This window comes from Mercenaria mercenaria, chromosome 17 (assembly GCF_021730395.1).
Source record: "Mercenaria mercenaria strain notata chromosome 17, MADL_Memer_1, whole genome shotgun sequence".
In the NCBI taxonomy this organism is placed as follows: domain Eukaryota; kingdom Metazoa; phylum Mollusca; class Bivalvia; order Venerida; family Veneridae; genus Mercenaria; species Mercenaria mercenaria.
This window is the reverse complement of record NC_069377.1, coordinates 46,352,649-46,377,633: the sequence shown is the minus strand read 5'-3', so window position 1 is coordinate 46,377,633 and position 24,985 is coordinate 46,352,649. Positions and strand designations below refer to the sequence as shown.

At 35.2% G+C, this 24,985-nt stretch overlaps 1 protein-coding gene across 1 annotated transcript; it reads right to left on the bottom strand.

Moving 5' to 3' along the window:
* Window positions 1-594: 594 nt before the first annotated feature.
* Window positions 595-17,353, bottom strand: LOC123536830 (FMRFamide-activated amiloride-sensitive sodium channel-like). The gene is made up of 14 exons (XM_045320300.2): window positions 17,118-17,353; window positions 16,389-16,536; window positions 15,841-15,959; window positions 13,366-13,899; window positions 12,034-12,114; window positions 11,550-11,644; window positions 10,731-10,894; window positions 10,226-10,321; window positions 9,508-9,619; window positions 7,999-8,074; window positions 7,476-7,533; window positions 4,408-4,508; window positions 3,944-4,025; window positions 595-2,090 (listed from the first exon to the last, which is right to left on the bottom strand). The coding sequence occupies exons 1-14, from the start codon at window positions 17,297-17,299 to the stop codon at window positions 1,923-1,925; spliced, it is 2,016 nt and encodes a 671-aa protein (XP_045176235.2). The 5' UTR covers window positions 17,300-17,353; the 3' UTR covers window positions 595-1,922.
* Window positions 17,354-24,985: the final 7,632 nt, after the last annotated feature.

Sequence of the window (24,985 nt, the reverse complement as noted above, 5' to 3'; positions counted from 1 at the left end):
GTTGCACATTTCACTATCTCTCATAGACAGAGTCGGTCAAACTCAGTCTTCTATTATATTGCTCAGATCCATTGCTCAAACGTGCATGGAGCAATCTTGTATATATTAGGCAGGAATTTTAACCTCAGTTTGACGGAGTGTCATGCGCAAATCCCAGTTGCCTATCTCAAAGGTCACTTGGTCACCTTTGGAAGTCAAAGGTCATGTATGATCATGTCTGGCCTATAACTTTGACATGCATTTGGCGTAAATGTTTAACTGAGTTAGACGGACTGTCATGTGCAGAACCCAGGTTCCTCTATCACAAAGGTCAACGTCACAGTCAGGGGTCAAAGGGTGGGCTCGGGCATCTGTTTTTTTTTGTCACATAAATGCCTACTTATGGTACTAAATTTGTATTGGGATATGTACCTTACCGTTGCATCTGTATCCTGATATGTATTGTATCGTGAGACTATCGTATCGTTACATCCCTATATGATACCTAAACACGTCAAGCAATAAAGAATAACTGTATTTTATACGGACCCTTGTAATAACGAGTTTATTGATAATAAGTTGACAACAAACAAGTAATCAAGTCTAGAGATCATTAATACATTTATTATGCAAATATTTATATATATATATTTCAAGTCACCTAAATTACAATCACATATATACGAAAATAAAAAAAAATACAAGTATAATTTATAATACAGAAAATGTAACTTGGAAATTCTTTCGATATGACTGAAATGCAAATATTCTTCATCATTGTTTTTCGGGTGCTTCGTGCTCATGTTTACAAGCTGAACTTCATTATTCTTACCTAAACATCCCTGCTAAAAGATTCTTTTACGTTAAGCATTGAAACCTTTACATTACTCTAAAAAAATAAACTGCTTTCTAATACCAGACTTAGTCAGAAACAAGGTCAATGGTCAAGATTTCTCTGGATAAGTGACTTATGGTCAAATTACCCCTTTCGTTTATGTTTAAAGCGAGGTGGTAGTGGTTTTTTTGTAAATTGTTTTGAAATTCCACCAGTAATTCAAGCCTCATTCTTAAAACGAAAAAAATAAAAAGGTATAATGACAGTTCTTTGATTAAAATAATTTAAAAATAATGCATAATATAGGTTACAGTGTCTAAAATTGTTTAACAGGCATCAACCATTATAAGAAATGTGAGTTTGGCTATGGGATACTACGTGTATGTTCCGTTTGTCGGGTTAAAGCCAGAATATTGAAGACTGTTGTGTCCCTTTGTGACTTCCCTTTTCGTAGTGGGTTTCGCCTTGCGAATACTAAATAAATCTCTTTATGATCTTTTACACAGTTTAGAGTGATTTCTAGCGCTACTTCCTTCTATGAACTTTAAACAGGATTTATATTTTCCTAAATAAACTGTCTCATATGTCAGAAAAAAATCTGTCTTTAACCTCCTTCCCCCCTCCCCCACCCAACTTTCTTCATAGTTATACACGTCACTAAACTTAAGTAAATATATACTGAATAAATTTTCCGACATGTATAATGATATTTACAAAAATCATTTTCAATGTAACAAACTTATATTTATTATAGTGAAATATCGGATATTTCCCGATCCCTCGTGCAGCACGTAACGTAGTCTACCTGTCGAGGTGCTCAGATTGAAACTTTTATGAACAGTTTTCTCTGTACAATGACACGTCATTTGACACTCTTATGATAAACACTGTCTTCTCTACAATGACACGGCATTTGGAAGTCCTATGTTAATCACCGTATTGTATACACTGACACGTCATCTGACACTTATGATAAACAATGTCTTCTCTATAATGACATGGCATTTGAAAGTCCTATGTTAAACACCGTATTGTATACAATGACACGTCATTTAAAACTCTTATGATAAATCCTGTGCCCTCCACAATGACACGAGTATTAGTAAGGTCAAGCTTTACTGTTTTGCTCGACCGGACTCAGTCCGTCGTTCAGCTTTCTGTCTTTCAAGTAAAGAACGAGCTCTAAAATAAGTTGCAGAACCTCAAATAAGCTGAGTATGGAAACTCCTATAAATAGTCCCATGGCACCTCCTATATCACATATGAAACGTACAGTCTGGAAAATAAAATACAAAATAAATTGCATACATGGGAAATAATACAAGATGAATTACATACATTTTGCCGCAAATCACACGGTGACATATTTCTGCCAACCACATAGCCACATATTTCTCACATTTTTTTCTTCTTCAAAAATGTTACTAACTCAGTTGTTATCTGGCAAGCAGAAAAGTTTCGTGTTATCTAGATAATTACCGATTAAAACAGGACGAAACTGCCTGTTAGTGCCTACCTCTGTCATCCACTTATTGGCAAACTGCTTCTTAATGTTGCGTTCTTCATGTTTCCCCAAAAATTCAGTAAGAACCCGGTTCTTATTTCATAATTTTTAACTGACAGGTTTAATTGCGAAGGTCATGATAAGACCACAATCAAGTGATAAAGGCAATTTATTTATCAGACTCATTTATTTGTGGTGTACTTTACAGGAATGCAGTGACATACTGATATTATGAAGTGTGAAAATATTTATTTAAACATTTCACTATAAGAGCTAGCTAGGGAACAAATGACTCTTTGCTCAACATAATCCTTTGAAACAAACTGAAAACAGTTGGTCATTTTGCTAGACATTCACATCTGTTTTGGCTCCAAATTACAGACAAAATAAATGACGGAATTCACACTCAGCTTACCTCTAAAGACACAAATTTGTTTGACAACAGCAATTTCATGGTTAATTAGGAAGGTCAGATTTCTTCACCCCTACATATTTGCCAATAAGTAGGTAAGACGTTCTGATAACCGGGCTTCGCCCGGTTATCAGAACCTCTTACCTATACATATTCACTTACATTAACCAGATATCTCTGTCATCAGATAGTCATTTATGTCATAATAAAGAACTGAATGCCATCTATCCTCAGCTGGGATATGTGAGTTCTCCAAGGTAATCTGTTGTTGTCATCGGTGCGTAACATGAAACTCTTCTACTTGCCAGACAAGACATTTTTAGAAAAAAAATGCCTACGATCTAGTTTGATCAAATACTATTATAACTATAGTTTAACTATTGTGCTAGTTATTCCTCGTTTAAATGGGTCAACAATGTTGTTGTACTTATAAATTAGACTGGCCGGTTTATAGATTAGTTAGGGCTAAGAATGTGCGATATGTATTGTATTTTGTCATTAGTTTTGAAAATGGGTCCTATTCAATTTTGAACCGCCTATGTTTACAAACATTTTGTTTATTTTATGAGCAGTAATAGATATTACGATTTTTAAAAAAAAAATTTGGGGGGGGGGGGGGGGGGGGGGGGTGAGTTACGCCGTCTTTAAACAGTATTTCAGTTATGTAACGACAGGCAGTTAACCTAACCAGTGTTCCTGGATTCTGTACCAGTACAAACTTGTTCTACGTACGTAACTGCCAACCTCCCCACATGATTCAGAGGTGGAGGCCGAATGATTTCAGACACAATGTACTTCTATCAAATCGTCACAGAGAACATACACCCCGCCCGAGGATCGAACTCAAGACACTAAGATCCGTAATTCTGCACTCTACCTATTGAGCTAAGCGGGCGGGTCATGTTGTTTCTTAACTATAGTTTAACACACACTACAGCTTTTGTCCCTCTAGTTTCAAAACGGTGAAATTCCAGCATGTTTTATAAGTGAATATGTGATTGGCAGAAATAAGCCATCATAGATATCGTTTTCGTTATCAGTAAAAATTCAAACACTTTCCTGCAGTAGAAAGTTTTGTGGGGAAAGGCTTCAAATTGAATATCATATTCGGTATTACTAGTGAATATATACAATTGTAATGTTCTACAAATCAGCAAACTTGTTTTTCTCATTATGGAGTGCCTTATCATGGATTGAAAAATATAACACTTACGGTATAAAACGGTTCCTCCGTTATCTTCTGGTAATTGAGATCTTCGAAATAGATTATAACTCTAACAAAATTGTTCCTGTACCTGAAGATCGTGAAGTAGGAACATGTAACGCTACCTCAAAATAAACTAATAGATTCACTGCAATAGTAAAGTGTATCAAAATCATTGTAATTTTTTCTGCCGAAAACGTGTTTAAAAAAAAGGACAGTTTCACATCATAATACTGGCAAAGCAGCGCATGTTTGTAAAAGATGTGTATACATGCGTTCTTGCTTTTTGTGTCTAAATGACACTATTAAGTCATAACTGCCCCAAGGATAAAGCCAATGTGCCATTTTGATGGACCTTCTGGCTACAATGGTGCACCTAGTTTTATAAACATTAACGCACTAGGTGTGCCATTACAGCCGAGTCGTATATAAGTATCTTTGTCACAAACAAGCAAATATTGCGTAAATATTACCTGTCGTAATCGAACTGTTGATTCTTCGCGTCAACTTGTTTGCATGCCTTTGCCAGTGATGTAAGATTCTTTGCACACATATCTTTCATTATAATCTTTTCCTTCAAACAGAAAAAGATAACTAATCATCAAATTGGTTGATACCAATATATTAAATGTTCTTTTTCACAATCCCCAAACATCCCCCCCCCCCCGAAAAAAAATATATATATATCAAATTCTGTCAAGGACATGAAAAAAAAAGAAGAGGTCAAAATCATGGGCATAAATCGTTTGCCGGGGAAGTACCATTACCTTCTGACTTTGTAAGTTTTAATTTCTGACTAAGGATTACCCGTTTCTCTGTTGTTTTATAAGATTAGGGAATAAGGGAATAATAATAATAATAATAATGCATATTTGAAGACCAGTTGATAAACAGTTTTTGTGACATTAATGAATTATCGCTAAAAAAAACCCGTAAGTGATCCGTTATTGGCGACCAAACTGTACTGTATATCAGAATGTACGTAGATTCTAAATCTGCAAGGCAATGCATGCATGGATGTGGTGGAAATTTATACAAAAAAAATCTTAAAAGCAAAAATAATCTAGGTCTACCTATCCTTTATACAGTACCGTAAAATCCATGATATCCCTAAACACAAAAAACACTCTTGTACACTAGTAGACACGTTTCTTTAAGGACCATCAAACCAGAACAATTGCTTTTACTATTGTGACGTCATAAACTATATAAATAATGTCAGGAAATACCCAACTTTATTTGTCTCCATGAACTATTTTGAACATGACAGGCAAGAAAAATGATCTAACATGTCTGCTTATGTAGGACGGCTGTTTTCCCAACCCTCGGGACAGCAGTTGGACAAAAAAACCTCGCTAACGTTCTGTTATCCATTCCACACTGTCCCTCGGGTAGGGGAAAACCCGTCTCACACAGGCAGGCATGTAAGATCCTTAATATCTCTAACGACTAGGTCTGAGCTGACCTCGACCGAAGAACCCAAAATGCACCAAAGCTGGTCAGTTTTTAAAGAAAATGACACCATAGAGTAATAGACAGTGGCATTTTGGATCTGCTTTATTTTCTCATTTAGTAAATTGTTATGTAAACTTTCCCTTTTGAGAGTTAATCCTATGTAATCAAAATTAAGCAGTTAAATCCGCAATGAATTTAAAGTTGATCGATTAGTGTTTCTGACTCATCTATTCTACACCAATGCTAATCCAGCAGGGGGCTTCATGCATTTACCATGTGTTAATTGATTTATAAAGTGACAGCACCATGCCCCCACTATCATAATATTTTAACATAAACTGGTATATAAAATCAAGCCATAATGTGTAATAAAGACCAAGAATTTATTTTTCTACCAATTTTTATGAAAGATGATAATAGTTCGTACGAAAAGCCGTTTAACGTTGTTGTTTTTTTTCTTACCTAAATGATGATATGTCAAGCAGTTCTTAAGGAGAAGTTGTTATAAGGATTTTCTACTTTCTGGTGGACCGTGTATAGAATGAGAAAGATGTGTACAAGTATGCTACAGACCAGTTTTAATGAAGCTCTTAGCTGTTTAAAAAAATATATCTTTACCTGAAAAGGGTCAAGGCAGAAATTTGAACAAAATTGGGAAGTCCTTAGAACAACGGTAAGACCAAGTCTGGCGAAGAAACATACAGTGGTTTATAAACAGAAATCATTTAAACTTTTTTCTGTTTCAGTCCCGGTGGCTCCTTAAAGGGGTGAATAAAAGTTACCTGATAAAAATAGAGAAGGTCATAAAAAGATACATTTAATAGTAGAAGTAATTTAATATGTTTTACTTTTAGCTCTTGCAACCCCTTAAAAGATTCAAGCGAATCCTTTTGAACAATCTGGAGTGATGTCAATGACGATCCATCAAACGGATAGGTTTTTGTTTTCACAAGTTGCTCTGACATCCCTAAAATGAGTCAAGCGAAACCATTATTACAAATCTTCAAGGATGCTGCGGGCTAAGTTTGGTGAAGATCTATCTAAAGGTTAATGCGGGAAAGTCTTTTAAAGGTGTTTCAGTTACACAAGTCAGGTTCCACTATGACACTGCATTTAAAATTAGCTTAAGATGCACATATATCTTTGATAAACGGAATCAGCTCCTTGTTCGTGTATTATTAAAGATGCTTTCTATGTTTCGTAATCTTTTAAATGGTAATTAAAATCCCGTATTATTATAGATATAATGGTACTTGCATTTAACAGTTACATGGAGCATGAAACGCCATCAAAATACTGTTGAAAAGCCGCTCTACCCTAAAAAATATACTCAAATTTATGGTACCGTCTTGTTTCTACCCGAGAGACTCTTCAACAGGATGATCACACTCTCACATTTTAGCAAGCGGTTGCGTTGGTAATAGAAAATTTGAAAATGATTCAGACAGTGCTTTAAACAAAGCTTAATGCCAAGTAATACAAGGGTATATGGTAATTGATGTCATGTTATTAAATTATCAAAAGAAAAAAAATAGTAAAAGTGGCCCATTACATAAACAACGTTAGTACATTTTTTCCCTGAATTTACCAAAATGAAATTAGCTTACGGATTATGAGAAAACGTTAGGAGACAAAACGCTACGAAACTTTTGACCCTTAAAAGGTCCAGATGGAACCATTTGAACAGTTGGAATGAGGACCTTATAAGTATGTTACAGACCAAGTTTGATAATGAGCCAGCATAAGGACATCACAACCATGCTACAGACTAAGTTTGGCGATTATCCATAAAGTCGTTCATGTGATGGAGAAATTTAAAAATCATTCTATTTTTAACTTTAGCGCCTCCTATACGGGACAAAGCGAACCCATTTAAGGACACTTGAGTGAGGCCCTTGTCTGAATGCTATCGGCAAAGTTTGGTGTAATTCGGACCAATCAGGTTTAAGATAAGATATTTAAGTAAAATTGTTGACGCTTCACGACTGACACAGGACGATGGGCAACAGATCATCAGCCTACACTAATAGCACTCTCTGAACTTCTGGTTCAGGGTGTGCTAGAACAAGTTTTATAGAAGGCATACCAGATAGTCTTTATGAGGCCAGAGTCGTCCCGAGATGGTTTTACCGTATACAAACTCTCTGAAATGATAAATATTATAATTGTTTATATATAATTGTGTTATTCGAACTGTTTATTCACTATATTGCAACATACAGGTGTGGATTTAAATGCTCGCTTGTTGTTTTGAATTCTTTCATGGACGTAAGCCACCCAGCTGGATGGCTGACGGAAAGTTTGTGGTTATACCGCTATGACGTTTGACGCTTTAAACTGCGAGTTGTTGCATGATAAGCCACAATTTCCCGTCTTCTTTGTTTATTAGGAAAACAATCGGGTCTTGTTAGAACTGAAGCTATCAAATGCAGTCTTTATACAAGGTTTAGCTATGTCAGTTCGAACATAATTGAATATGTAAGTACAAGAAAGGTGACATAAGTCATCAAAACTATTTTCATTTTAAGAGAAAAATAAGTACGTTGTACAGTTATCAAAATTGCGGCGAGTATCTTGAAAAAAAAAACTTACACTCTAGATTTACTTACGAACAATGGTTTATACAATCACACTGAAGAGTTCCATTTTCCAACATTAGCTCTACCTCGAAAGTACACAATTCGTCTGTAAAAAAAATTATATAGCTCTTTTTTTTTATATAACACATCAAAAAGCTTAATTCTTCTACTTTACTTAGTAGTAATAGTAAATCCAAACTAAGCGACTCTGGAGAATGAAAACAAGAACAAAGATCCAGTAGAAAGGACCATGATAAAGAAAAATGCAGTGTGCTTACACTGAAACGCTAAAAAGTAAAAACAAACAAACAGGCAACGAAAACAAAACAAATAAAAAACAAAATGGGATATCACCATGAAATGGTCAGAAGCAAAAACACCACGTAGCTTAATGGGTACCACATTTAAGGATAACATGGTGTAATAGCCATATTTCATATCTTGTAACTGGATGGTAATATTTTAATGAAATTTGGTCACTTTAAAGACATTCAAAATTAAAAAACGTTTCACCAAGAGATTTTTCAAATTTTATCATTTTTAGGGGAGATAATCGGTATTGAAGTTGACACCGTCGGTATTGAGAAAAATTTTTTTTTCTAGTTTTCAGGGGAGATAACTCATGAAAAAAATTATCACGGCAGGTGCCAGCCCTTACACTTGAAACGGTATAGGACAGTGTGCCAGAGGTAGCTCTTAAACATGAAACGGAAACATAATATTTGTAAAACACAAAAATGTGAAATGTATATAAAATGACACATAATATAACTACAATCAACGCATTGCAGAAACATGTCGAACACAATTAATAGCCTTGCGAAACAAATAAAAAAAAAACAGATATGAAAACAGTTCAGTCCTGGAACGTGATCATGGAGAATTTGCAGTTGACCATATCCATTCTACAAGGAACCTGATCTACATGATCCCGTAATCTCACATTCGGCACTTTTAAACACCTCTTACTCGATAACCATACGATTTTGGAACGGTCTTTCCTAGTATAGCTTGATTCTATTCACTCAGCCGCGTACAACTATAACGTTTAAATCAACATCTTAGACAGTTGTAGCTCCTTTAACAATTGCTTATTTCTAACCAATGTAACGATTACTGAATGCATAAAGGGAAGTAATTCCATTAATATGCAAATTTGTAAACCTGTCAATTGTCATTGGAGTAAAATGACAGTATATAGGCGCAATAAATCATCTTTGGTGACGAGCTAGCTTTTCACCGACGGGATTTGTGTGTGTCTGTCCGTGTGGATGCCAGTACATGGCACTAAAACGTTACACCATTTGTGCCATACAAGCTTCCCCCAGACATAATCTTCATTAACAGTCGGACAGAATCCTGCAGACAGGCGTGGCAGAAGAAAGTAACGGTAAGACGCCATATCAACGTTTCAGTAGAAAATGGGATATGTTTAATTAAATGATTGTAGGACCCCAAAATGTAAAAATTGTCACATATGTAAAATGATTTGTAATGGTACATAAAGCAAGAAAATAGACTCATAAGTAAATGTGCCACCTTTGCTGTTGCAAACGTCCACGTCTTCTCCAAAGTCTATATCTGGCGCCTCGTTGGGTATACAACTGCACTTGTTGATCACATTTTCTATACGACAAAACTCTAGGCACGCCTATCGTTCAAGAAAAAAAAAACGTTTTAGTAGTTAATAATCTAATACATCATGCATTCTCGTCGTAGTCATTCCTTTTTCGTTTTTGTCGTGTTGAGCGACCTGTGGAGTTTTCACTTTTTCTGTTTGATTAGTTTGAATCAAATATTGATATGTATTTAAAGTCTGAAAGTGAAGTGTTTTAGGTCTGTTTAAAGGAAGCGGATATAAAGCTCATTCTTATTCAAATAAAAAGAAAGTTTGCATGTTTTCGATTCTGACGAAGCTGTCTAACATTATCTTGTTTTGTTTTAAATACCATCGTCACAATATAAGGTCATGTGGCAAGAAGACGGTTAATGCCGCACATTTGCGTGTAAGTGTGGACACCTTGGAAAAACCTCCAACTTCGTACGCCTGTTAGACTGCTTCCGCAGATGAAAAGAGTTTGCCCTCGAGCGAGAGTTCGAACACACAGCTACACTTAATACTGATGATACTCGGATATTAAAAGGCTACTGGTCAGTTTGGACAAACGTTGAATCGTTATTATTATAATTACACACATGTTTTCTTGACAAGCTTATTCTGAACGGTATCATTCAAATATCTGTTGAAAGTGTATACCGTTTTACTGTAGGTTAGGTTGTATTTCTGCCGGAACTTCTCACTACCAAAATTCGTACATTGACCGTACGGCTCTCCAAGGCGTGTCACGTTAATCTGACAAGATAAAACGGGGAATCTTTAAAACTGCAATCACCTGGTGTATGTCATTGAAACAGAAATGGTATCCAGTTGGACTTTATTCAAATGAAGAAACACGATTATAGTCATTCGATTGGTATTTTGATATTTATCGGCTGTTCCTTCACCAAATCAATTAACCCATATATCTTGACAACAAACAGGCAAAAACATAAAGTATGCATGTTCTTGGCCAGTTAACAATGTTGAATTTAATACGACTATATGAAAAACGGTAAACATGCAAAAAGTATGGTGTAACATATACCACTGATGTGTGCTGCTGCATCCTTACATTAAACAATCTTTGCCAGTGTTTCATTTACAAGCAGAAAGTGATGACAATCTACAGGTCTATAACTCAGATTAGATCAATTTTACTTACAGCTCTTAAACCTATGCTGGTCTCAAATCCAGGACTTATTGTTAAACCTTCTTCAACCGGCATAGGGAACGTCCCGGGTTCATGAAACACGATCCGAACACCGTACCCCGAGGATAACCTCTCCACATACTCATCCACTTCAAGATGTAAGGTCATTTTTATACCTAAAAATTATATGAGCCGTGCCATGAGAAAACCAACATAGTGGGTATGCGACCAGCATTGATCCAGACCAGCCTGCGCATCCGCGCAGTCTGGTCAGGCTCCAAGCTGTTCGCTTTTAAAGCCTATTGGAATTCCCATGGCACGGCTCATATAGTAATTGTTAACTTTAGAAAAAATCGCGCTTGTAAAACTCGTACAGCGCCGTTCTAGAGACTCATTTACCATTCAGTCAAGCTTCACTATACAAGGAAAGGCGTGACTACCATTTGCTTGCAAAAATTTTACTGTTGTTTCTACGGTGATGAGTGGTGTTAAGATTGGCAGAGTTAGACAACGCAAACGTACTAGCTGGGAAGGGCAAAAATTCTTTCCTGCAATGATAATAAGCAACCGAAATGGGAAGGGCTGAAGCTAATATTGCAAAAACTTGTAGCCAAACCCATTCCCTCGTGAGGGAATGAGGTGTCGAGAGTGATTAATAGAAGTTGCAGAATTTGCTTAACAATCGACCTAAAATAAATTAGTATAAACTAGATTTCCGTTGTATGCAGACGCATACATATTGTAACCATTTATAAATGATTGTTTGTTCTTTAGAACATCATAGTTGCAATCAAATATTACTAAACTAAATCAACAAACAGAACAATTTACCAGCTTCAGGACCACTTCTCCAGGACTGGAACTTGGAATCATCCATTGTGTAGCAGTTACCATACGACGATGTAGTAAACGGTTCAAAGAATTCTCTAAGGATAAAAGAAGTGGTGACCTTAGTATAATAATAAACTTCTTTTGAGTGATCTTCAAAACTGTCTTACGAAAGAGGACATTGTTTTTAATTGACTTGACATTTGACAGTATCAAAAACACTGGATATGAGAAATCTCCAAGATAATGTGAGGGAAGTTGTCATTTATTTCAAAGGAACAGGATAGATGAGATCTGAATTTTAATTCAAGACCTGCTTATGAAAAGAAGTGTTGAAAAACAATATGATTCTTTCAAAATTTAGATATTTGCTCAACTGTTAACAGTATCAAATAGTTAATTAATACATGTGCTCATGCTAAATATCAGGTTTGCTCTGCTCAATAGATATAATTTCGTTACATTAAACAGAAACAAAATCTCTCACGGAATATTCTGTTGTCTTTTCGCAAATGAGACGTATTGTATAAAATCTGTCACCTGATGTCCCATACGCCTGCGTATTTCACTGAAGGTCAGAAAAAAGAACACCACATAATCAAATATTGACATTCCCACGAATAATTATGTTCTATCAAATATGGAAATAGTAAGGCTTGGATAAAAGGAGATTCTACTGGCTTCTCAAATAACTCGGGAAAATAAAGAAAAGCCAGATTTTACATACATGGTATATTATTTCTTCTAAATTAATGATAGTCTTCTTTGCATTTAGAAAATGTATTTATCCCTTTCTTTTTTATGTTCTCTTTTCTTGAATACTACAAAAGTAATAGCCTTGAAAAATTGTACTCTTTATTTACCATTATTTGAGAAGTAAATAAATCAGAAGACCTTTCTCTTGCATCAGATTTATTACTCATTTTAAAACTATATAAAAAGAATAGTTTAAATTTTCAAAAGCAGAGTTTCAAATCTTTTGGCACTCATTAATAAGTGTCACCATTACATGGACTTAACCTTTGCATTTTACTAGAATCATGACCAGTCCTTGTGCTTAGAAAATGGTTTTTAGTCTAATTTTTGATTTCGTCTCAATTTTCTTTGTAACCTTTTTATATCGTCTATCTTCAGTATAGATAATGTAGAATATGAAAATGCCAAGAACTATAACGTTCTTAATCTTTAGCCTGCTGGTGGCAAGCGATTCTGCCTTTGTGACTAGCGCAGGCCAAGACCAGCCTGCGCATCCGTGCAGGCTGGTCATGGTCTGCACTGTTTGCTATTCAGTCAGTTAATTTTCAGTCTATTTTAGAAATTTACTAGGCTAAAGGTTAAATACTGCCAATGCGTGGACTGTGCTATTGTTGTCATATTCCGTATATTTTATGAAAGACTTTCTTACTTAGAACACCGAAGAATAACAATTCTCTCAGAAAGACGAGTAAAAGAATCAGAGAATCGGAGACAATTGTGAAAACAGTGCGATTGTCAATGGTCAAGTTTGAAGTTATGCTAAAAAAAAGTTCAACTATGGGACTGCTCTTCATTCCCAGCTTTATAAGATGAAGCCAAAGAGATCATGTTGTAATTTGGATCTCTTATGTCAATCGAATGTAATATTTTTCTTAACTATATAGATCTTTGTTTCCTATTTCTTAAAAAAAAAAAAAAAAAAAAAAAAAAGTTGTTACTATTTGTAATGGTTTTGGATCAAGTAATATTGTTAGTTTGACTGATAGCCTAGTATATCTAAAATATACACACATACACACAAGAAAACTGCGTTTTACAAAAGAAGCAAACCCATGCAACTTACGGTGAAACGTCCCTGAATGCTATTTTGAATTTTGTGATCACGTTGTCCCATTTATCCTTCGGATCCCTTAGAAATCTGGCGATAGGCTTCTCCAATATTTCTAGTGTTTCTGACGTGTAATTCTCAACTACATCGATATCGATGTCAACGGAATCAAAGATATCCCAGTCAGTGTCAGTGTAGTCAAACAAATACGGACTTTCAGTTGTAGATATAACGGTTTCGTTCAACTGATCTAACTCAGTCACTATTTCAAGTGTGTTTTCTTCAGTGAAATTGTAATCGGCGTCTTCCGGTAACTGGCCTACTTCTGGTTCGCTGTCATCGGAATGATACGGGTATTTGTAACTCCATCGGTACGTCGGAACGGAGTTAATGTATTCGAGACGTATTTCAAAGAACGTTTCATTTATTAGGCTAGGTTTAATGCCTAATAGTTTGATCCATTCCTCCACACCTCTCTCACGATAGGCTGCAGGTATCATGTCGACAACTGTTTTGTCTTCTGGTAATCCTTTGCCACTGTATACTATGCTGAAAAAAAGTTGTTGTTTTTTTGTTTTTTTTTTTTTTCCGTTTTTTTTTTTTAAATTGTTGCGTTTTTTTTCTAATCATAAAAGTTCAAAATAAGGTATTTATTTGATGCACTTTAAAATATAGCAGTTCAGAATAAGTCAGATTTGATGCGTATTCCTATATATCAAATTTCGGATTAAGGTATAAAATTTTGATGCATTTGCTAGAGTAAAACTGCTCAGAATGAAGTTAACGTCTAACTCGTCATTGCTATTCTGTAAATTCAATTCAAGGGAAAATGTGGTGATTTTTCTGTTTAACACAGTTTAGAATAAGGTAATGACGTAATAATTCGATGATTTTTTTTTCTATTCATAACAGTTATGGATAACTTTATATTTTGAAGTGTTTTTCTGTATATTAGAGTCCTGAATAAGGTAATAATCTGACAAACTAATCTGCTAACTAATATTACAGTCCCGAACATGGTAAAAACTTCATGCTTTTTTTTTGTCTGATTATTATTACGAACACGGTAATAATTAGATTCCTGTATATTATATTCCCGAATATGGTAATAATTTGATGCGTTTTCTGTGCATTATATTCCCGGACATGGTAATTATTCGGTGCGTTTTTTTTTCTTCTGTATATTACAGTTCAGAATAAGGTCATAATTTCATATAATGATTTGATGCATGTTTACTCTACTTAGATCTATATGCAGAAGGTTAATAATTTGTTGAATTTTTTTCTACATGTAACGTTATTATTTATGATGCGTTTTCTGTGTGAAAAAAACAAAACAAACAAAAAACAAAAACGAAACACATACACACAAAAAAACAATAAAAAACAAACAAGTCAAATTTTGATACTACACTATGCAACAATGTCGTCGAAAACAAGTTAATTTAGAATTTAAAAAAATCGCTGAATGGCTGTGTCTGATATTCAAAGAAAAATCGAGGAGATATCTTACTATGAAGAAGATGGGCGAAACAGTACTATATGGTTATACTTTATATATTTCTCACATATTAAAAAGACATAACTTATCGTTGATTCATATTGAAACGAATTACAATTCGCCATGTGATTTCCAACACCATTATATCACCGTAGAGATCACAAGACATTAAACTTTTACATTTCTGAAAACAAGCAATTCATTATAGGTCTATAATGAGATCCCTGGTCGGGAAGTAAAGATTTCAATTTGGGAAATATTAAAATTATAGATATATTTCTCAAATTACAGTGGTGAATTTCATTTAATGACACCATGCATAATCTTATGAACAGGACCTTTTGAATGAAACAAGTCAAAAAGGGATGATTTTTACTTCTCGAACAGGACGAAAAGTTACTATATTTAGTATCAAGAAAGAATGGGAAAAAACCAGTAGTTGACTTCCCGAACGGGAAGTTTCCCCCTACTGTAATGTTAAAAGGCAGGTTTTGACTTTGGAATGCATTCAGGCTGCAAAGAACTTTTGAACGTGTACATGTGCATGAAAAGAATGTTATATAAATGTGGTGTAAAAATAATGAATATGATTATAATAATAGTGATGATGAAAATGATAATAAAAAAAATCTTACAGCTTATCAAATATAGTCGCCGGCATCCGGATACCAAAAAAATCTGTATGCACTTCATGAGCTTTTTTGTATGGTTGTTTGGCCAAGCATTTTGCAAAAAAAAAAAAAATATATAGGAATTATTTGTCTTGTTTTGTATGCGCTCTTTATTCCGTTTTGTCGGCGCTTCACGCTTCAAAATACTTGTGTAATTGGTTTGGCGGATATTATTTCTTTCCAGAGAAAATTTACAGATTATCATTGATATGTTGCAAGTTCCTGTTTCTCTATGTATCACAATTGATGCTGCAAATCAATTGTGACACATTGTAGTAATCTTGATTCAGAATTTTGAATAAGAAATAAAATACATACGTTTGGCCAGAGGGTATGTACGGCTTTTCAAAACTTGGACCACCTTGGTCTGACAAATCGCGCAGGACCCTTTTTTGGCGTTTCGCGGCCGATGCAATAGAGCGTGGGCGTCTTCTTTTCTAAAATGAAAAATACAGGACATACATTTCAGCTATTAATGCATGAAGAAAACAAATTCATTTGCAATAGTCATATTCTTTTTGAAGATTTAAAACATGCCGCTAACAGGACATCATTATAAACTATCTTGAGGTGCCATGATGTCAAAATATTGCCTACATCTCAGAATAAGTTTTAATACGCCGGAAAAGGGCTGTTTTGAAAACTCAAAAGAAGCAGTCTCGGAGGAAAAGGCCAGTACTGGTTCTTTCCAGGAAAGACGGATTGTACACCGAGCACGTTAAAGAACCATGCTGTCTATTCGCACAGAGGTAGGCCAAATTAGCCGGACAGGCCTGTAAATGTCTGAAATATTGCTGCTAAAGATTTGTATTTGAAAATATACCAGTTACATTAATGTGAAATTTGTTTTTACAGTAAAGTTCTACCTTTGGGAATACTGCATCCCGAAATTCCGGAGACAATCCGATCTTTGATTTTCTGACGGGATTCATGTTGCAGATAGATATTGCTGGAAACTGAAGAGTACTGAAGTCCAATGATACTGTGGTCTGAATAGGGTTGGAATAAAATGTCCTTGGGGAAAAATAGAAAAAAAAAACAGCATTTAGTCGTTTTATCGCTATCGCCAGTGTTTAAGACTATATGTACTATCAATAAATATAATAAAACAAAAAATATTTCGTTTGCTTATTTGATTAAAAGTCATATTGATACAGTGGACGCATACCCACTGATAATCTCTGGATTTTATTTTTAGGAACGGCTGCACATGAATTGTGCCACCGACCTCCTCATGAAAGCTGGATGGCTGCCTCACAAATATATCCCTGCAGTTTTCGAACCAAAAGTGTAAGAGACATACAGCTTAGTTATGAGTATACTGGTATCAGTATTAGCGATTCTGTAATAATACTCTGTCCAGTGCAGCTCCGTTAGCAAATGTTCTGAATCTAAAACACTACTGGTACTGAGCTGACAATTGTTTTATTTTGTCCCAATTAATATAGTTTAAACTGTCTGCCTCTTGACTGTAGAGAAATTTCTCAAAGGCTCCGCGACTGCTCCCTAAATATGGATTTTGAAATGCCCTATCGAATTTCGCCCTCGCTTTGATTCATACAAAGCTAAAATTAAATGCATAATAAAATACTTACTGGAATAATTCCGTAAGATGGAAAGCCATGACGCCCACCCCAGCGAGTACCACAATGCTCCATAATATTTTTACCGGAAGTTGCCGTGACGAGGCAATTTTTGGAATTCCGTGGAAGGCGCTCGATTCTGCTAACTCCTTTAAAATTTCTGTCAAAGTTCTCGCTTTATGTTCATGATCCATTGTATTAACAAAGTAAATGAATTTTGAATGAAAGATTTTTTCTAACTTTGTCCAGTCAGGGCTGTTTCTACTTTGAATATTAGGCATAAATTGCTTGATGTTTGAACCGCCAATATTCTGTCAGTCATCAATTTCGGTTCCCCTTGTCTGCCACAAGTGGCTCATCGGGCTTTAATAATTCAATTAAAATAATTAGGAAAATGTTATCTCAGATACATTTTGGACATGGAATTTATAAATTATTCTTTCTGCGAAACTACGCAATTTCAGGAGTATTACAGATCAACTTAATTAGTATGCGTTTGGGGGGAAACGAGAAACGCTTTTATATGAAAACAATTTTTCAATCAACTTTTCATTACGTGTTACAAAATATCGCATCACACGGGAAATGATTTCCAGTTTGCGTAATTCCGGAAGGTCAAAAATTATCTTAAAACTATATGACATTACATTTATATTTTCTGACAACAGAGCAATAAAATGCCACATTTATAATCGATGTCATTTACTGGCATAAAGAGCAGCTGCACCCGTTAACCGGTTGTGAGCAAAACTGTTCCTCTATCAACAACCGTAAAGTCAGTACTCCCACAATTGCCACTTTGCACGAAATTCTGGCTATATCTTCTGCATGTCTGTTGCATTGTGACATCCCAATTGTACGCTTCAGTCGTGCCATGCAACCAACTATAATTTTTTAACTTTATGCTGTTTTTCCAGTGGGTCAATCATCAATGTTTCCAATGACTAGAAAATCGTTAATTACACGTGCACGTGAATTTTGTACAAAACAGTTATTGTTGGAGTGCTGACTTCACACGGTTGATCGAAATTTTTTTATTTAACACGTGAAGTTCTTCAATTGTAATGTGGTATGCAGAAAACAAGTCAAATTTATAAATTTAAGTTTCCTTATAGTTTCTTTTCCTGTTCAGTATCGGGACGCGCTATATTGTAATGTGACAGATGTACACAAGCTGAAGTGACAGCAGGCGGATAGAGAAAATCTGACAATTAAACCATATTTCTAGCGAATAGAGTCCCGGGTTCTTTATTTTGCCCAGTGTATAGAACTAATGTGTTGGCTAAGTTTGTATCCTAGGCAAACCAGTGCCCTAGCCACATTAACAAAGTGTTTCTTCTGGGAATTTATCTCACTACATAAGAATAAGAAAATTGTTACTCTCATGTAGTGTAGAACAGAAAGCATTATATATAAGGAAAACACTGCAAGCACCTCCCCAGTACATTAGGTACCAATGATCTATATATTATAGTGTCTGTCAAATTCAATGCAATTTCGCCAGATGCCAGAAAACCGATCATCCACTGATGGCCCTTCTCACTTGTAAGTTCAACTTAATTTTGCAGTTGCTGTTGTTCTTTGTTTTAACATTTAACGTTCATTTCTTTTTGATAAATAGATCTGATTATACCCATTAAACAAATCAGAAAAAAAAAGATCTATAAGCTGTAATATAATATTCTTGTATTTCAATTCTACTTGAAAATAATAAAAATTTTAGCCTTTAATGCAAGTTTTCTTGGATGTGCGTACCCCTTTTCCGCCGAAAGATTGTGTTCATTTTACATAGCTGATAGAAGCAATATACCATTACATAAGATCAAAGTTATGCCAACAATACTTTATTCCTTACAAGTTATGAGGGTAAAAAGCAGGACAAGCATAAAATATCTTATGTCTCTGGGTCTACATAATTCTTGGAATAGGTAAATATGCGGATGTCAAAGGCTTGAACCCTAAATAAACTAAAAAAACATGTTTTTTTTACAAATGTCAGATTGTATGATACAAATACGAGGATTGTTCAAATATGAATGCATCTAGAACGTTATCTCGCTCAATAATGCGAAAATCACGAGGAAATTAAGATTATCGGGTAGATAAATATGTTAGCTTTACATTGATACCACACCCATTAAAATCCGTTCACATTAGCTGTGTCTATCGCTCGCTAAACTTTGCCTACTCGTGTATACTAATACAAAAATGGTTGGAAAAAGGTCAGCGTACGCCGTTGAAATACGGTCCTATATTAAGAATCGTTGTATTCTTGGCATAGGGTGTAAAGACATTTTTATTGAAATATGTTTTGTTTATGGGCATAATGAAATGTCTTTTTCGACAGTTATTCGTTGGTTTAAGAAATTCAAATGTGGGTTAGTTTCAACAGAAGATGCACCACATGGCCGTCGGCCGAAAACAGCAACGTCTGCCAAGATGGTTGCTAGAGTGACAGAAATAGTTGCTACTGATGCAAGATACACCGCTAGGCAAATAGCTAGTATGGTTGGCATCTCATTAGGAGCAGCTCATACAATTCTGAAACGTAATTTGAAAATGAGAAAGATCTGTACTAGATGGATTCCCCATCTGTTGACAGATGAACAGAAAAAGGCACGCGTGACATTTGCAAAATTGTTGCTTAAACAGTTTCCAAATTACAATGCACGGTCTTTCGCAAATGTCGTCAATGGTGGCGAGACATGGGTTCAAGCCCAAACGAAAGATTCAGAACAAAATATGGGCAACAAAGTCTGGCAAAAGACCATGCATTGCAAAGCGGACCATGAGTGTCAAAAAGGTAATGTATGCCATATTCTTCATAACTCAGGGTCCTGCCATTCAGGTTGCTGTACCTAAAGGCAAATCCGTAAATGCGAAGTTTTACAAGACTAAATTTCTTCGATAACTGAAGAAATATTTCAAAAATCAAAGACCCGCAACTGGTTTGGCCAATGTCAGATTGCTACATGACAATGCGTCATCGCACAAGGCATCTATTGTACAAGACTTTCTGAAGCAGGGAAACAATTGTTGTGCTCCCTCACCCTCCTTATTCGCCTGACCTTGTCTCGTGTGACTTCTTTTTGTTCCCAAGGCTTAAAAAATACCTTTCTTGTCGAAACTTTGTGCAGCGCAAACACCTCGGTTCTGCAATATTCCAGTGTCTTCACAGTATACCTAGAAAAGACTATGAAAATGCCTTCAAGGACTGGATTAGAAGACTGAAACTTTGCATATCTGTTGGAGGTGAATACTTCGAGGGGACCTCATTGAAATCTATCAAGGATACATTTTTATGTGCTTAGATGCATTCATATTTGAACAACCGTACGTGTACATGTATGTAGTTCCAGTGCCCTTACTAAAATATTTGTCCTAAAAATGCACAACCAGACTAGACAACCGACTTGTTCAATTTTTATCACGTTTTTTACCCATTTTCGGTTTCAAGGTAAAAAATGCACATCATGGATTCATGGAAGAGAACTTACGAGGGGCGTTCAATATGTAATGTTACTCCGTATGTTTGTTTGTTTGTTTTGGGTTTAACGCCATTTTTCAACAGTATTTCAGTCATGTAACGGCGGGCAGTTAACCTAACCAGTGTTCCTGGATTCTGTACCAGTACAGACCTGTTCCCCGTAAGTAACTGCCAACTTCCCCACATGAATTATCAGAGGTGGAGGACGAATGATTTCAGACACAATGTCTTTTATCAAATCGTCACGGAGAACATACGCCCCGCCCGAGGATCGAACTCGCGACCCCGCTCTCCCTACCGAGAATTGTTCAACATGAGAGCTAAGCGGGTATAGTAGTTGCAACTTGACCGCGATGGTTGACCTTAGGCTGATTATTCATATCGATTATTTCATTGTAAAAATAAGGGGTGCTTAGGGTGGCCGTGTGCATTTATATGTAATGAGTTTGTATACAGCGTTTCACGTACACACCTTTTCTATAATAGGTTATGCTTCATTATGTATTATAATACAAAGGTCAACCATCGGGGTCAAGTTGCGTCCACTATATGTAGTTTCGTAACCGCTGGTTATTTTTAGATGCGTTTTTCGGCACATTATAGAGCAATTTATTGGCAACACAATGCTATATAAATTATATTTTTTACTTTGAACCTGTCGATTTTCATAATTTATATAGTATTGTGTTCCCGATAAATTTCTCTATAATGTGCCGAAAACCGCATCTAAAAATAACCAGCGGTTACGGAACTACATACGGAGTAACATTACTTATTACATACTCGTTTTTATTCCCCGTTAAGTTACACTGGTAACGGAAACGTCAATATTTTTCCATACACTGACGCCTGACTTTCATATCGAGTTCGTGACGTAATTCAGTGTGTGTTGTTGCACTATTTTTTCTATTTAGTTCTGTATTGTCAATCCTATTCAGGCTATTGAACATGTATATGATATTTACATAATATTTATACTTGTAGATGCGTATGTAATAAAAAGGTTATTATCTTTGCATCGAAAATATGCACTCGTTCTTCAGCGGAAGAATACTGCGACCCTAAAGTCGCGCAATATTTCTGTTGAAGAACTCGTGCATATTTCCCGATACAAAGCTAATAGCCTATAAATATTGAACGCCCCTCGTAATTCTTCACATCTGTATAAAAAGTATTTAAATTGCCGAAATTGAAATTCACTCGAATCCAGTATAATTTTGATTGGCAATCTGATCAACATTTTAGAAATTGTATTTGATAGAACTTTTTTATGACTAATCAGAGATTTAGCAAAATTGGCAGTTTGTAAACAATACCTACTGCCGTCTTGCTGAAAATTGATAATGTTTAATCACAACAAATTTCTGATGATAGAATTGTATGTGTATTTTAAGCATCGCAGCAAAACTTTTATTCTTGTCACCAATTATTATTTGATGACACTATTTTAAATAACGAGATTTTGATGTTCGTCTTGAGAAGAAAACTCTTTCTACTGACCTTTCCCAGATTTTCCCCACAATCTAACTGTCATATCGGCTGTCAGTTTTGCATCTGTTGCAATTGTGGAGACACATATAGAGGTTGAAAAATGTTCTCCTGGGGTAAATGGACAATTATGATCAAATTTTATTAATCTCTCTTGCTACACTGTGAAAAGCCCGCTCTGAAATTTTGAAAGCAGTCTATAAAAATTGAAGCGAGCGGAAGCTGATTTTCCAAAAAAAAAAAAAAAGAAAAAAAAAAAGATTTTTTTGAAAAAAAAAAATGAAGAGGGAAATCCGTTGACCAAGTAGTCAATTTGGTGTGGCCTTATGCCGTGTAAACACGCAAAACGAGGCTACTGTCCAAAAGTAAATAATGAGACTTGACTCGGTTTAAGGCGATCAGTTACATATAAGCAAAATTTTATGCAGTATATTCTGTTTTAAAGATTTATTTAAGGAACAAAAAGACTAGTTATACAGAATAAGAACCTGTAAAAAACCATTTGGCTCTATTCTATGACTCGCTTATAAAATAGAAGGAGCCTTGAGAAAAACGTAAGAATGACTAACTTTAATACTAGCTCGAATTCAACGAGTATGTACATCATACGTTATTATGCATGTAAAATTACCAAAAAAAAAAAAATGAAAAAAATGATGAAGTAAACGGGCGCAATGAAATACCTTACCAGGGTCTTGCCATGAAAATAGCCCTGACTAAGGTATATATAGGAGAATCGAAGCAGCCGAGAGACAACCGTTACAGGTTAAAGTTAACGTATGACCAGACCATATACCAGAGACGCACAATTTTAATATTTAAAATCACAAACGCTATACACTGTACTATGAAAACGCTGTTTAACGCCATTCAAACCATATTTAACCGCTTTATATTCCAATGTTACGCCATAAACGCCATTTTAAACCATAAACGTATATATATGACAATATTCATTGTATATCTTCCTGGATGGGAACGCTTAGTACTAAAACAATTCCGAGCATATCCCATAAACTTTAATATATCTACTTTCTAATTAATTTGTGCAGACCCCTTCATTAGGACATACTAGCCTAGACCAGCCCATGTTAGGGTAGACAACTATAATGATACTATAAACTGAATTCCAGAAGAAGTTCGTTCATATTTATCATTTATTCCATTTATGTGTCTTATGTTGTTATTAACCTTTAATAATGAAATTATTTTTAAAGCGGAGTTCAAAACGTTTTAATTTCACATTTGCATATGACAAGTATTTGGAATTTAAATTTGTGTCTAATTTATTCTAATCTATCCTGATTGCGTAGGCAACCATAGGGATCCGTCACGTGCTATGATAGAGGGGGAAAATTATGATAGAGGGGATTTTTTTTTTGTTTAAAATGTTTTTTAGATGAAAATTCAAGAACTTATATGTGAAAAAAAAAATCATCCATAAATAACATAAATATAAACAAGGGGTGGAACATGGCCAATTTCGATCTTGTCAACTACATAGGGATCCGTCACGTGCTATGATAGAGGGGAAAAAATTATGATAGAGGGGATTTTTTTTGTTTAAAATATTTCTTAGATGAAAATTCAAGAACTTATATGTGAAAAAAAAAAATCATCCATAAATATAAACAAGGGGTGGAACATGGCCAATTTCGATCTTGTCAACTACCTTCTTGTACCCCATTCTATCGCGCCACATATTTGTAATATCCGACTCATAACCACTGAATTACATGAGCAAAGGCTCACTCTAACTGAAAATGTATACCACGTTCTACGGCTATTTATTGCATTTTGTCGCTCTATTTTCTATCATTTCTCGGCATGTTGATATCACGTGACAATCGTCAAACACAGTTCATGAAACCTGTGTTCTGATTGGATGACTGATACAAAAAATGATCATGTGACATTTCTAGTGTCATGGACGGAAAAGAAGAAATGTTTGTTAGAAATGATAAAAATACACGGCATATATAAAATTATAAATTACGGCTTTGTTGAACATTTGAAGGTGGGAAAAGTATACATTTTCAGTTAGAGTGAGCCTTTGCTCATGTAATTCAGTGGTTATGAGTCGGATATTACAAATATGTGGCGCGATAGAATGGGGTACAAGAAGGTAGTTGACAAGATCGAAATTGGCCATGTTCCACCCCTTGTTTATATTTATGTTATTTATGGATGATTTTTTTTTCACATATAAGTTCTTGAATTTTCATCTAAGAAACATTTTAAACAAAAAAAATCCCCTCTATCATAATTTTTCCCCTCTATCATAGCACGTGACGGATCCCTATGGAGGCAACAGGATGTAAAAATAAATTTCTAAATGATTTCAACTGATCATTTACTTTTTCATGCAAATCTTTAACAAATGTTATACAATATGTTTTACATTAATATCATCCCACTAAAATAAATCTTTACTTCAAGTGCAACCTGGACTTCAAAACTACCACCGGTGAATTTCTGACTTGTATTTCGCGGTAAATGAAAATAAATAAATGTAGGCCTAAATGATCAGATGTTAAGTTTTCGAATAAGTCCGCTGCATGACCAAAATTTGACTAACAACATTTAATGCTTTCGTACTTCACCGCGCGGATTCAATGGTGATAAAATACATCATTCGAAATTGACGAAATAACAATACCTCAATACCTAAAAAAACCCAGCCTTTACTCAAATTTTGGTGTAAATAACCCATGAAGATTCAATGTTTTAACTGATACCAAGGAAAGGCATGTATAATGTTACGACAAAACTCTGTGTTATTTCATAAAAAGTGCGTGAAACGAATCGGTTTAATCTACAATGTAAGACAAAATATCACTTCGATCTTATAACTTTAACCCTTGGCCTGCTGGTGGCAATTGATTCTGCCTTTGCAACCAGTGCA